This window comes from Oncorhynchus tshawytscha, linkage group LG12, assembly GCF_018296145.1.
Source record: "Oncorhynchus tshawytscha isolate Ot180627B linkage group LG12, Otsh_v2.0, whole genome shotgun sequence".
Classification (NCBI taxonomy): Eukaryota; Metazoa; Chordata; class Actinopteri; order Salmoniformes; family Salmonidae; genus Oncorhynchus; species Oncorhynchus tshawytscha.
The window spans coordinates 15,897,205-15,911,508 of NC_056440.1; the positions used below are offsets into that span (position 1 = coordinate 15,897,205).

A 14,304-nucleotide genomic window follows, 5' to 3' on the forward strand; every position below is an offset into this window, starting at 1 on the left:
GGTAAGTATCAGCAGGTCTTATTATTTTTTATCACTTGTTCTGTGTGTTTACAATGATTACCTTTTACTTAATTTCTGATATTCTCATGTGTGAAATTCAATTGCATTAACTATTTGTTTACTTGCATGGTGTGCTGTGATCTCCCAGACTGGCATGGACTACATTTCACTTGAGACAGCTGTTGCCAATTCCCTATCACCTGCTCCCCCCCAAACTAATTTCTAAACGCCACAGAACAAACGTTAAAAGGAACTATAACTTAGCTTCAAGTGCCATTTGGACTGGGGACCACTCCGATGGACGTCCACCTCGTTTCTGCTGCTCCTCTCTGCTCTCTCTGACACAATGATCTCTATAGCACTACTTATTTGAGTGTGACTCCAATTGTTGGCCAGTACATGCTTTAATTATATGTTTTGTTTTCCCTGCAACTGCAGACGTGGAACACTCCCGATGACTCCACGATAGGCAACACCTAATGCTACTACAACCCAGCCGGCCTCACACATTGCGGCCACTGACAACCGAGCCAGACTAACAAGTGATCAACATACAACGCTCTCTATAGCACTACCTGAGGAAAGTGCTTATTTCCAGGGTGTGAGTGTGACTCCAATTGTTGGCCAGTACATGCCTAATTGTATGTTTTCTCTCCCCTGCAGGTATAGACACGGGACACTCCCAACGCAACTGCGAAAGGCTACACCCAACGCTACCACGCAGCCGAGCCGGTGGGATCGAGGGCCAGCAGGCAACCGGCCGTTGACAATTTACCCAGCCATCGACTAACAACCGCTGCTTGGGAGGAAGGGCGGAACGAACCCTGCTCAGAAAGAGCCAACGAACAAACATTGGCCATCACTCCGTGAGTGAATCAACTGCTGTGTTAGTTTCCCCCGGTACTCATAGTTAGCATATAGCCCAAAATCCTAGCCTTTTATACGTTTCTAATCGGGCCGTTGTGATACTGTTGTTGTAAAAGCTGAATTTATAATAAAGAACATTTGATTATATTTTGGCATGTCTCTCTGCCATGGGATTATAGAACTATGCTTTTGACATGAACTGAATTGTGGCCAAATTGGTTCGGGTTTCAGTCAAGTCTTTGGTCACATTCGTGGTTGGTCAAACAAAAACACCCTGATGACTGGTTAAAAATAGCCTCCCACAATACTTTGAAATTTTAGTAATTCATCTTAAGATAGCTGGTAGGACAACCACATATCACAGACTTAGAAAGTACATATCGTAGCTATCATTTGAGTCAGAGCAAGGAGGGGGGAGGTCAAGTGCAAGTGCTAGTCAAGTTTATTCTTTTTTTTTTGGGGGGTCGAGGTGAGGAGGAGGATTATTTAAGATACAGTTTAAAGAGGTAGGGTTTCAGATGTTTTTGGAAGATGGTGCCAGAACAAAGAAGAGATTGGACTGGGCTGAGCAGGAGCTGCCATCGTGTAGTAGTGTGAGTACCAAGAGACTTCAGGTGGCAAAACAGATTTCTCGGATTGGGGTGTAGGGTTTGAGAATAGCCTGAAGCCAGGGAGGGGCAGTTCCTCTTGCTGTTCCATATGTAAGCACCATAGTCTAATAGTGGATGTGAGGTTTGACTGGAAGTGTGTGGAGGAGTGGGGGGACATGAGAGAACTTGGAAAGGTTGAAAACCAGACGGGCTGCAGCATTCTGGATAAGTTGCAGGGGTTTGATGGCACAAGCGGGGAGCCCAGCCAAGAGTGGGTTGCAGTAGTCCAGACGGGAGGAGATAAGTACCTGGATTAGGACCTGCACCGCTTCCTGTGTGAGGTAGGGTCATACTCTATGGATTTTGTAGAGCATGAACCTGCAGGAGCGGCTCACTGCTTTGATGTTTTACAGAGAACGACAGGGTGTTGTCCAGGATCATGCCAAGGTTCTTTGCACTTTGGAAGGGCGGCACTGTGGAGTTGTCAACCGTGATGGAGAGGTCTTTGAGTGGGCGGCTTTCCCTGGGAGGAAGAACAGTTCTGTCTTCTCAAGGTTGAGCTTGAGGTGGTGGGCAAACATCCAAGTTGAGATAGCTGCCAACCATGCAGAGATGCGTGTCGCCACCTGGGTGTCAGAAGGTGGAAAGAAGAAAAGTAGTTGAGTGTCATCTGCATTGCAGTGATAGGAGAGACCATGTGAGGATATGAGGGAGCCGAGTGACTTGGTGTATAGAGAGAAGAGGAGAGGGCCTAGAACCGAGCCCTGGAGATAACAGTAGTGAGAGCATGTGGTGCAGGCACAGATCCTCTCATCGTCACCTGGTAGGAGCAGCATGACAGGTAGGATGCAATCCAAGAGTGTGCAGAGCCTGAGACAACCAGCCCTGAGAGGGTGGAGAGGAAGATCTGATGGTTCACAGTGTCGAAGGCAGCGGATAGATCTTGGAGAATGATAACAGAGGAGAGAGAGTCAGCTTTGGCAGTGAGGAAAGCCTCCGTGACACAGAGGAGAGCAGTCTCGGTTGAGTGACCTGCCTTGAATCCTGTCAAGTGTTTTGGAAGGAAAAGAAAGAAGGGATAGAGGTCTGTCGTTTTTGAAGTCAGATGAGTTGAGTCTTGGTTTCTTGAGGAGGGGAGGAACTCGGGCCATTTTGAAGTCAGAGTGGATGCAGCCAGTTGTCAGGGATGAGTTAACTTCTTGGCGCACCCATCCCGTTAGCGGGATCATTTTCATCAACATCTGCTGAATTGCAGAGCGCCAAATTCAAATTAAATTATTAAAAAGATTTAATTTTCATTAAATCACAAGTGCAATATAGAAAAACATAGCTTAGCTTGTTGTTAATCCACCTGGCGTGTCAGATTTCAAAAAAGCTTTACAGCTAAAGCAAACCAAGCATTTATGTAAGAACATCTCTCTCAGCAGACAAAACATTACAAACAACCAGCAGCAAAGTAGATTGGTCACGAAAGTCAGAAAAGCAAAAAAATGAATATCTTACCGTTGATGATCTTCGGATGTTTGCACTCACGAGACTCACAGTTACACAATAAATGTTCCTTTTGTTCCATAAAGATTATGGTTGGCGCGTTTTGTTGAGTAATCCACAGGCTCGAGCGGTCACGAAGGGGCAGACGAACATTCCAAATAGTATCCGTAAAGTTTGTAGAAACATGTCAAACGTTTTTTATAATCAATCCTCAGGTTGTTTTTACAATACATACTTGATAATATTTCAACCGGACTGTAGCTTTTTCAATAGGAGAGAGAGAGAAAATGTCTGCTCCAAGCTGTTGCGCATGCAAAACTCTGCTGGCACCCAGCCATCCACTGACGCGAAGTGATCGTTCTCGCTCATTTTTCAGAATAAAAGGCTGAAACTATGTCTAAAGACTGTTCACGCCATGTGGAATCCATAGGGAAAGGAATCTGGTTGATATCCCTTTAAATGGAGGGAAGGCATGCAATGGAACAGGGAGCTTTCAAAATAAGAGGCACTTCCTAGTTGGATTTTCCTCAGGTTTTCGCATGCAATATCAGTTCTGTTATACTCACAGACAATATTTTGACCGTTTTGGAAACTTTAGAGTGTTTTCTATCCTAATCTGACAATTATATGCATATTCTAGCTTCTGGGCCTGAGAAATAGGCAGTTTAATTTGGGTACGTATTTCATCCAAACATCAAAATACTGCTCCCTACACTCAACAGGTTAATGAGGGAAATGAGAAATGGGAAAAGGTCTCCAGAGATGGTCTTGAGAAGGGAGGAGGGGATGGGGTCGAGCAGGCAGGTTGTCGGTCGGCCAGACCTCACTAGTCGCAGGATGTCTCTTGCAGAGAGAGGAGTGAAAGAGGTCAAATCGTAGGGTAGTTCTGTGTGAATGAGTACTGGAGTGAATGAGTACTGGATGTCCTCAACCTTTTTTTCAAAGTGGTTAACAAAGTCGTCTGCAGAGAGGGACGAAGGAGGGGGTGGAGGACTAAGGAGGTAGAAGAAGGTGAAAAATAGTATCTTAGGGTTAAAAGCAGAGGTTTGAAATGTTGAGTGCTAGAAAGTGGCTTTAGCAGTAGATACAGAGGAAGAGAAGTTAGAGAGGAGGGAGCGAAAGGATGATCGGTCCTACGGAAGTTTAGTTTTCCTCAATGTGAGTCATAGGATGCGGAAAGGGAGGCGTGTAGGGTCAAAGAGGCAGAATCAGGGGAAAGGAGGGAAAAGGATTTAGCAGAAGGGGGAGATGATAGGACAGAGAAGGAGAGAGTAGTGGGTGAGAGAGTGAAGACTGCAATGGTGCATGACCATCTGGGTTAGGGTTGGAGGAAAAGGAGACAGAAAAGGAAACAAAATAGTGATCAGAGACCTAGAAGGGGGTTGCAGTGAGATTAGTAGGCGAGCAGCCTCTAGTAAAGATGAGGTCAAGCGTGTCTTGTGATTTGGAGGGGATTGGGTGAGGGTGAGGTCAAAAGTGGCAAAGAGGGGAAAGAGAGATTTGGAAATAAATGAATCGAAGGCAGAAGTCGGAGATTGATGTCGCCAAGTACGAAGAGTGGTGAGCCATCGTCAGGAAATTAGCTTATCAAGGTGTCAAGCTCATTGAAGAACTCTCCAAGGGCACCTGGTGGGCGATAGATGACAACAATGTTAAGCTTAAATGGACAAGTGACAGTGACAGCATGGAATTCAAATTAGGATATGGATAGGTGAGAGAGGGAGAAAATAGAACATCTCTACCACGATGACCAGATGGTCTCAGACTATGAGAGAAAACATAGTCAGCGGAAGAAATAGCAGCTGGAGTAGCAGTGTTCTCTGGGGTGAACCATGTCTCCATTGGGGCTATAAAGTCAAGGGACTGAAGGGCAGCATAGGCGTTCTTGACCTCAGATCAGGCAGTTCCAAATGCTGCCAGACACCCCAGAAAACACCACACCCACAGGGTGGCTTACCAATTTCATCAGGGAGTTTTTGTTAAATTAGTTTTTCCTGTTAATTTATCTAAAGCAATCCCTTTAAATACCGAGTAACTTCAATTTTAACTTCAATTTGAATGTGATCGGCACAACCTCAAAATGTAGCCTATGGAGAATGCCTTCAGAATGGAGATCAATGAAAGATAGTCATCAAAACGTATGCGTATTGATCTCCGTTTCAGAATTCATGCATAGATTTAAAAACATTCTGATATTTCACAATAGGCTATGTACGTTAAGGGAAGTTTTCGTGAACCCTATCACTTAGAAAATATGTGTTTATGCAGGACATTTAAAAAACAGTGTTTGATTCGTTCTGAAAATTGCCACATTCAGTTCTTCAGCCCATGGTAATGTTGGATTATTAGTGCACATGACATAGGGAGAATAGTGTACAATAGTATATCCTGGTCAATTGCCCGCACTGACAATGGAAAGTATGTAAAGTATTGCGCGTCATGCGCTGGCTGGCCATGCGTCAGGTTCAAACTGCGGCTTGGTCTGCGCCCCGCTTCATAATTATTTAATTAGCCTACATGTCGTTTTTCTATACATGAACGGTTTGATCCGTACAGAGGAAGCAAAGTTAAACGAAACAATGTAATTAAATGGAATGATATGAAATGAATGTTATACCAACTGAAGGGAACAATTAACTAGTCAATTGGCAGTTAAATGTGCTATCATTAGGCCTACTAATGGTCGATACTGATAGAAATAGGAAACGGAGAAAGTCAGGGTAGGTCTATGTAGGCTAAACATTCGAGAGTGCCAAAAGGTTTAATTTGGCGTGACTCATTGCGAAAAAGGTCATACAATTTAAATTCTGCATAACAGCACAGCATTTCATAAACTTCACTGTCAGAAAGATGATATGTTGATAAGGTTCAGTTGTGCTGCTATTTGACTGTGTTAGGGTCTCGTGAGCCTCAGTTGGTAGAGCATGGTGCTTGCAACGCTAGGGTAGTGGGTTTGATTCCCACAGAGGACCAGTATGGAAATGTATGATCCAAGTAGTATACGTCGCTCTGGATAAGAGCGTCTGCTAAATGACGTAATAGTTTCAAATGTTGAGAGCTTGGAAATATGAAGTTACTTCTGCATTTATGTAAACATGTAGTTATTGACATAGGGAAGGGAAAGGAGATACCTAGACAGCTGTACAACTGAATGCATTCAACCGCAATGTGTCTTCCCCAATTAACCCAACCCCTGTTGATCAGTCTGTTCAATGTTTTCTACCTATATAGTGCTCTAAATACCCAAATTAATGTTAAGTTCAAAAGAGTACAATATAAAAAATGGAGACACCTTTCAAACCAATGACGATTCCCAACATTAAAGTCAATGATTTCAGAAAGATTTCATATTTTTGCAAATAGAGTAGTAGTACCATGCTTTCGATGTTTGTCTCCTGCGATCATTAGGTTATCCACACGGATTACTAATTTACCTATAAGTCTTATCAATAGCTTTTATAAATCTGTAAATTACAGTGCATGGAGAATGGTTAGTTATATCAGGAGAAAATGTATTAGATGAGTATGACTTCTTTGTGCCTGTTGTAGGCTGGTTTGCCTGGTCTCCACTACGGGGCGTCTGGGCGCTGCATTGACCGCAACAAGTTGGATGTCCACCCGCTGCTGAGGGTCATGTCATAATGAAAAAAAAGGATGCTTCAAAATCTATTAACTTCAAAATCATATATGCGCCGGGCTACAAACGTGACAAACAATATGTATTTTGTTCATTCTAATTATATTCTGAGAAAGTGCACGCACACACGCACGCACACACACACACACACACACACACACACACACACACACACACACACACACACACACACACACACACACACACACACACACACACACACACACACACACACACACACACACTCTGTTGGTCCAGATTGTAACTCGATTCTTGGTCTCTGTCCGTTTGTTCCGTAATTAAATAGCCTGCTCAGTGCGTTTATCAGTGTGATCTGACAGTGTATTTCTCGGTCCCTATCCCGGGCTCCTTCTCTCCGTGCAAGCGGTGCGTTCAGCTTCCACACAGTAATTGAATTAGTTCGGTTGGGAGGGGAGGGGTCTTGTTTTGTTAGTGTGACGCCCATTCAAAATTCAAACCAATGGGACTATCCTCCGGTCGGCTGTAACCGAACCCACTCTGGCAGTCAGCAACGAACTGCCTTTGCTCTCACCTTCCCTCTCTTCTCGTCCGGTTGAATCTAAACATCAGGTGAAAGAAGCACATGAATCAAGCGTGTTTTATTTTTTCTCTCCAATGGTTATATATGAAGAGAATGCTGTGGAATGCTGCCATTTGGGCTCCGGGCAAACAAGCTGCCCTACTGTCACCCAGCAGCAGCGCATGAGAGAGGCTCGAGGACGGACTCCTCCCCACCTACCCGTGACACTTTCAAGACAGCGCTGAGAAAGGATAGCAGCCTTTTTCGGCCAGTCTGCGAACGGAGCAGTGAGACAGCGTTACGTATAAACGACTTCACTGCAGCCGGGGGTTGCCTATGTGGCTTTCTAAAGTTCCACCTCTGAAAACGTTGACATCTTACGGACTCGAGCTAAAGCGCGAGATTGCTTCTTTTCGTTTGTCATTATTGGACTTGGACCTACCCTCTGCGCTGTTGATTCCCAGCGAGCAGTCCTGACACGGATCCAGCTCAGCGCATGCCATGACCTTACAGAGACTGCTGTATTAGATGGTCATTCTAATCAACGTTTTATACATCTGACTGCATGTATTGATATCCCTTTTTGTACATTTGTGTGAAAAAAAGTGTCTGCCCTAGGAGTGATTTTTACTTATCCTGGAGCCGTCAAAGCTGACGTCCCATGAACACATAAAACTGAGCCGGACACTGAACCTGAGCGAGATGCACTACACACAGTGACACTTGCATTTGATAACTTCACCTGCTACGGTCGTCAATTAATTTTAACCAAGTGACCAGCAAGGCGTCATCTGTATCGCAGGTTGCGCTATCAAAGCCCTTAGCACGTAGTGGTGTAGGAGACAGCGATTTCTGTTGTATTGAATTGTCCTGCCTTTTTCTGTCATCCATAAACTGCGACAGAGGAAAGAAAAGGCACACAAATGTAAACGAAAGAAGGCATCTCTCCAGCTGAAGTGTACCTAGAACTGACAGATCGTGCAGTCACCCCACATCGAAGAGGAATACGTGCCGAACTTTGCTGTTGTGATGTTGAAAGTGGAGATGGTGCTATTTGTCTTTCTGGTGCTATGGGTGTGTGTATTCAGCCAGGAGCCCAGCTCCAAGGTGGTGGCCGACCGGTATGCCGTCTTCTGGAACCGAACCAACCCCAGGTAGGTGCCACTCAGAGCGGCCAGTGGGGCCGAAGGGAGTCGATGTTGTCTCTGTGATCTCACCACTGGCCGAGGCGTGTGTATAGACAAATGGCACGGTGTCTTTTATTTAAGGTATAGAGTCATGCTTATTGAACAGTTCTCTCTGATGGGTTATATAGGCTATTTCCCAGAAATGTGGGTAGGCTATTGGTACAACAGAACACAACCTGTGCGCACAGGTTGAATATAGGCTAACCTATTTTGGGTACAGTCTACACTGAATTATTTTCAGTCAACCGTAATCAGGTCAAGTTGATGAAATCTAGAATATTGTCATAATAAGCCTATGCGATGTGTCACCCGAAAAGCGCACGGTTGGAGAGTAATCTCTTGCGTGTTCCAGTGTCTGCATTCCGTGTTTGTGAATCGATTGGGCGCTCGTGCCTGTCTTCTGAATATGCTCCGGTTAAATCATGTAACATTATTTGTGAGTTAATTCGAGTGGATTTGTAGTAAAGCCTACCGTTTGAGTATGTAGAATAATGCGTGGACCATTGCATTGATTGGATGGCTTAGGCCTACAACGTATATGTAGCCTACATCTCTCATCTTTGAATGAGCGGAATTCAATTCAGCAAGTGCTGTCAATTCACGGATAAAATGGCACCGTGATTAACCCATATTTCCGAGAACAGCAAGCGCGCGAAAATATTACAATTTAGATGTAGCATGTGAGCGGGAAGCGCTCAAATCTGTACGACGTATGTTTTGTCACTAGTTGTAGGCCATGGGCACATTTATGGGTCGCTCTTCCAATTTAGAAGCTTATAAGAAATCAATAATACGCCTACTTAACCAGGAATAAAGCCTTGCTATACTGATAGGTTGCACTTAATTTAGTCGTTTAATCTCTTGTCTTTTAATTTGATCATGATATGCGTTGTTCACAAGGGATTTATCCAATCCACTTGTTCTTATTCGGAAAAAATGTTTTTATCCAGTGAAAAAGCTCCTCTGTAATGTTTCCCAAAAATGTTCTCACCGACTTTGAATTACATAATTATGCAATTATTATGATTCATAGGTTTAAATGGTTAAATCATTGATATTTAAATAATATGAACATACTGTAATTCAATTGTAGGTTGACTGGTTGTGAAAGCAGCCATTTTTGCTGCGCTAAAGTAATCTACTTCGTGCGAGCATAGCATACAATGTAGGTATTGTCATACTGTCTAAAACCACAAACGTTAAAACAAGTTGATAATCAATATATGAAATGTAAAACGTATACACAGACGTATTAGCCCATGACCAGAATAGTTTGGCAACCGTGAAACATTGATAGTTTACATTGAAGGACAAATTCGTAAACAAACCAATGCCCTCATTTTGCCACAACTAACCCCACTTAATTGATTTATTAGATATCACATTATTTAATGAACTTCATTTTATTGAATATTGAGTAAGGATGTTGGACATGTAGCCTACGTTATGATACATTATATTCTAAAACTTTTCCACAAAGTAGTTGATATCAGCAAGCATTGTGCAAAATACATATTTTTTTATGTGGAATATTTGATTGAATAATTTAAAACAGAATTGAAGTTGATTGAGAGAGAGAACCGACTGCATTTGGGCAAGTTTCACATAGTTATCTAGTATAGGATTAAGATGTGGTGTCTATTCCTAATATATTGTAGGCTACAATGAAGCACCCATGTAGTAGTTTTACATAGTGAGACTAAGGTCAGCGGAGGTTGACGTTTACATTTCCTTGAGGCCATAGCATACAAAGTGTTGCTTTTGACATTTTCCAAATACAGAGGGTCATACTGTACATGTCATATCACATTTTCTGGAAAACTTAACAGCAGCCAATCATACTTCACATAGTCAAAAGTGTATTTACTTGTCATATTTAGCTTATTTCATGTGTTATTCTAATTGCAAAACAGTATTTGACTTTTTGTATGACTATATATTAACCCTAGTCTGAATTTTTCCAATTAAGTTGTTGCTGTTCACTCACTCAAATGCAAAAATTATTTAGTATTTGCTGAATGGATCACCTAAGCGTATTCTCCAAAAACATACAAAGCATTTTATCATAGCTACATAGACATTATTTAATAACTATTTATATTCATTTTGAAGTTTCTGAAAAAATATTCATGCTGAAAGCAATTAGTGGTCAGGGTACAAGCGTAGGGACCTAGTTGAGCTGGGGCCATTCTAGCCTTAGACTAGGTATCCCTAGTGCTGGTACACTCCATCATGACCGCTGTGGTCCAGCTCTACACTCCAGCTTAAGCCAGTTGTTTATTTGTGTGCCGCTTTGTTCAACAGAAGTAACACAAATTTGAGCTCAGTCTGATGTGTTACGCTGATAGACACAGTTTCATTAGGGTGCACATTTTTCACGAAGACTTTGACTGGCGGTTCTGTGGACCGCTTGATTTACTCCAGATGTGCTGACAGTTTGCTTACTTCCAGTGGAATAAAAAATGAAGCTACAGAAATTAAAACGTTTGAGTAAATTTACTGTAAATCTCGAGTTGAAATTGAAGGAAAGCAAAACAGAACTCTGTGGAGACGTGAGCTAGCTCCAATAGTGTTGAACTTGTGAAATCGAGTTATAGGTTGTTTCACTCGTCTTGTTTCTGAACTCCTGACTAGCCCGAGGACAGGAAACAGGCTTTAATAATGTTAGTCATCTTCTTCTACTTACACTAATCAAGTTTGTTTGACTCTCAACTAGTGTTGGGTGGTATCCAGAGGTTCCTACCTTCGTACGGTTCCTGTACCATACCAGGGTATGGAATTACTGGCAGTGCACACAAAGGCCGCTATTCCTTTCCCAAATTTTTTTTTAGGATGCAGAGATCTTGATCCAGGAGGGGATTGATTGTCTCTGCTGGAACCAAGAAGCTTTCTCTTGCAAGCTAACCACTTAGCTAGCAAGTTACATTAGCAAACAGGCAGAGTCAGAAAACTAGAACGACCGGAAAGAGAGGGCAGGAGAGCAAACATTTTGTTACAGATGCCTCGGTAAATAAATATGTATTCTCTATATCAGTATGAGCCAGCGGTGTTGTATGGAGTAGGGTGTATATTAAGTGTATTGACCTCTCCATCAAAGCTCTATGAAGATCCCAATCACCAGTAGGCTGACTGTCAACCTGATTCACAAACAGAAAACAATCACTTCCCCAAAGGGAAGTGTGGAGAAATCATAGTCCTTTGTTATCTGCTATTAGAGGTGTTTCTTCTTCACACGACTGCATCTACAGTTCAGTGGTGTATGGGAGCAGACTGGAGGCTCTCCTACAAGCTCTGTTGACCCAAAGTGAAGAAAGCGTTTAGATACTTCACACCTTGGGCAGGAGACGGAGAACCTTGAAACTGCTTAATTACTCTGGTGAATCTTTCTCTCTCTCGCTCAATTCAATTTCAATTTAAGGGCTTTATAGGAATGGGAAACATATGCTAACAATGCCAAAGCAAGTGAAATAGATAATAAACAATACAAAATTAACAGTAAACATTACACCTATACCCAGGTATTTCAACATTACACATTACATGTCATATTATGTCTATATACTCTCTCCTCTTTTTTTTTCTCTCTCTCTCTCTCTCTCTCTCTCTCTCTCCCTCTCTCTCTCTCTCCCTCTCTCTCTCCTCTCTCTCTCTCTCTCTCTCTCTCTCTCTCTCTCTCTCGCTCTCTCTCGCTCTCTCTCGCTCTCTCTCACTCTCTCTCTCTGTCCCTGTGATTATTTCTAATGTCCTTGATGGAAAGTTTTTTTCTCCCAGGATCCTACCTATTATTCATTCTTTTTCTTTCTTTCTATCTTTCTTTATCTCAGTACCTTGTGTATTTAGTCACTTTGTTTTCTCTAAGGAGGTTCCTGCTGTCCTGCTGGTGAGAGCTCTTCCTTCAACTCCCCTCTCCCCCGTAGCTGTAGGCCACTCTGTCTCTGTCCCACACTGGTTACCACAAAATGAATGAATACAATTAGATATTTCAGGAGTCCCTCCATGGACCCAACTAGTGCTAGCTAGAGAGGTCACACACACACACACACACACACACACACACACACACACACACACACACACACACACACACACACACACACACACACACACACACACACACACACACACACACACACACACACACACACACACACACAGAGAGAGAGAGACATAAATAAATAAGTCTGCCAGATAACTTTGAGGTGTGTGTGTGTGAGAGAGAGAGAGATTTACAAAAGTACATTTGGACTGAATGGACTGAACTAAAATGGTTTTGACCCCAAACCCGATCTGCTGGCCTCACTCATAGCTTTCAGGCCGTTCTGTGCATGTCTCTGTGCTATGTGAAGAATGGGCCAGGAGGTCACCAGGGGCTTGGTCCCTCTCCTCCACACTCTCGCAAACCTCTCATAATTACATCTCTCCCGGTTGGACTTCTCATTACCTATCACCGAGCCACGGGACGTAACAAACTATCTGTCGCTGTGTGTGTGCTGACTGTGCACTAACACAGACACAGTACATATTCAGACTGTAGAGGGAAAGTCTCTACCATAGCCGTATCCAGGAGACTAGTCCAGGGATCAAAACACAATACGTCCTTGTTTATTTACATTACTTTTAGATTACAATTCCTTGTCCTATTTAATAGCATATTTACTTACATTAAAGATTTTCCAATGTAATAGTGGATTTTAGTTGAGTTTAAAATAAATTTGACCCCACGCCCCCCCACACATTCACTCTCCTCTGCCCTGTTGTTCTTTTTCTATACCCTCAGACTTATTTTTCCATCAGTTGGTTCCCTCCCTCCCTCCCTCCCTCCCTCCCTCCCTCCCTCCCTCCCTCCCTCCCTCCCTCCCTCCCTCCCTCCCTCCCTCCCTCCCTCCCTCCCTCCCTCCCTCCCTCCCTCCCTCCCTCCCTCCCTCCCTCCCTCTCTGACTGAAGGCTGATTAGTTCTCGTTAATGACCCCTTGCTCTGCCGTTATTTCATCCCTGCAGCGTCTGCAACAGCAGGGTAGACTCAACAGAAATGGAAAGAGAAAGCGAGAGAGAAGGGAAAGAGATGGCGTTGGAGGGAAAGAGCAGTAGAGATACAACGTAGGTGTGACATATTATTAAATCAAACAGTTGCCCGAAGGATTCATGAAAAAATATGACCTGAGAGGAGGATCCTTTGTGATATGAATGCGAATGACTTTTTTTTGCAAAATAGCGTTTACTGCTTTTGGACAAAGCCTGTTAATAAAGTTCATTTGAATTTGACAAATATATTGACCCAATACATTAATGAGGGGTCTCTTCTCCTGAAATGTATTTTTTTCCGTAGTGCCTACTATTTGAAGTCCGTAGTCATACAAGCCATCCTAATATCTTTCCAAATTAAAGAGAGCCTTTTGAGGAAACTGAACAAAGGGTTTGAACAAGTAACCTCTGTGTATTTTTGACTTAACTTATTATGCGGTCATAACAACAGCTTCATGTTCTACCTCTGAAGTGTATCCATGGTGGACTGTTATAATGTGAGAGAGAGGAGAACATAGCTCAGTAAAATACGTGTGGGTGGATCAGTTTTTCTTCAGTGAGCGCTGGTCTTGAACAGAGGAGAAGGCCTCTCGGTTTTGACCCTGTTAGAGATGCCAAGCATCGGACAGAACACGCAGCTTCACAGGAGTCTGTGGATGTCTTTCACTCGTTGGAGATTAGATTATCTTGTATATTATTGTGGAAAACATGCGTTTCACAGAAAAAAAGTACAGTTTTCGATTTTTTATTTGCAAATTTGATTTTTGTTAATTTTGTATTGGTTGATTTTTATGTGGAAATTAATTCTGATACATTACTGTCCCAGTTAAAAAGTCATATACATCCAAGAGAGCAGAAAATATTTCCCCAAATGATTTAACCAAAGTTCTACACTTTGGAGGTTTGGGTTGTTGTTGCACTGGTAGGCTATAGATGGCTGTACTGTACTGTGGCCGTAACTCATTTCAA

General features: G+C 42.9%; 1 protein-coding gene across 2 annotated transcripts in view; it reads left to right on the top strand.

Annotated features, from left to right (window-relative positions):
• Positions 1-7,093: 7,093 nt before the first annotated feature.
• LOC112262603 (ephrin-A5) overlaps positions 7,094-14,304 on the top strand; it is a 198,554-nt gene continuing 191,343 nt past the window's right edge. Inside the window, exon 1 of one of the 2 annotated variants that reach the window (XM_024438241.2) lies at positions 7,094-8,280. In XM_024438241.2, the coding sequence (XP_024294009.1) occupies positions 8,156-8,280 (125 nt within the window). In that variant the 5' untranslated portion in view covers positions 7,094-8,155. The remainder of the gene's footprint in view (positions 8,281-14,304) is intronic. The other variant, XM_024438240.2, reaches the window with a different exon arrangement.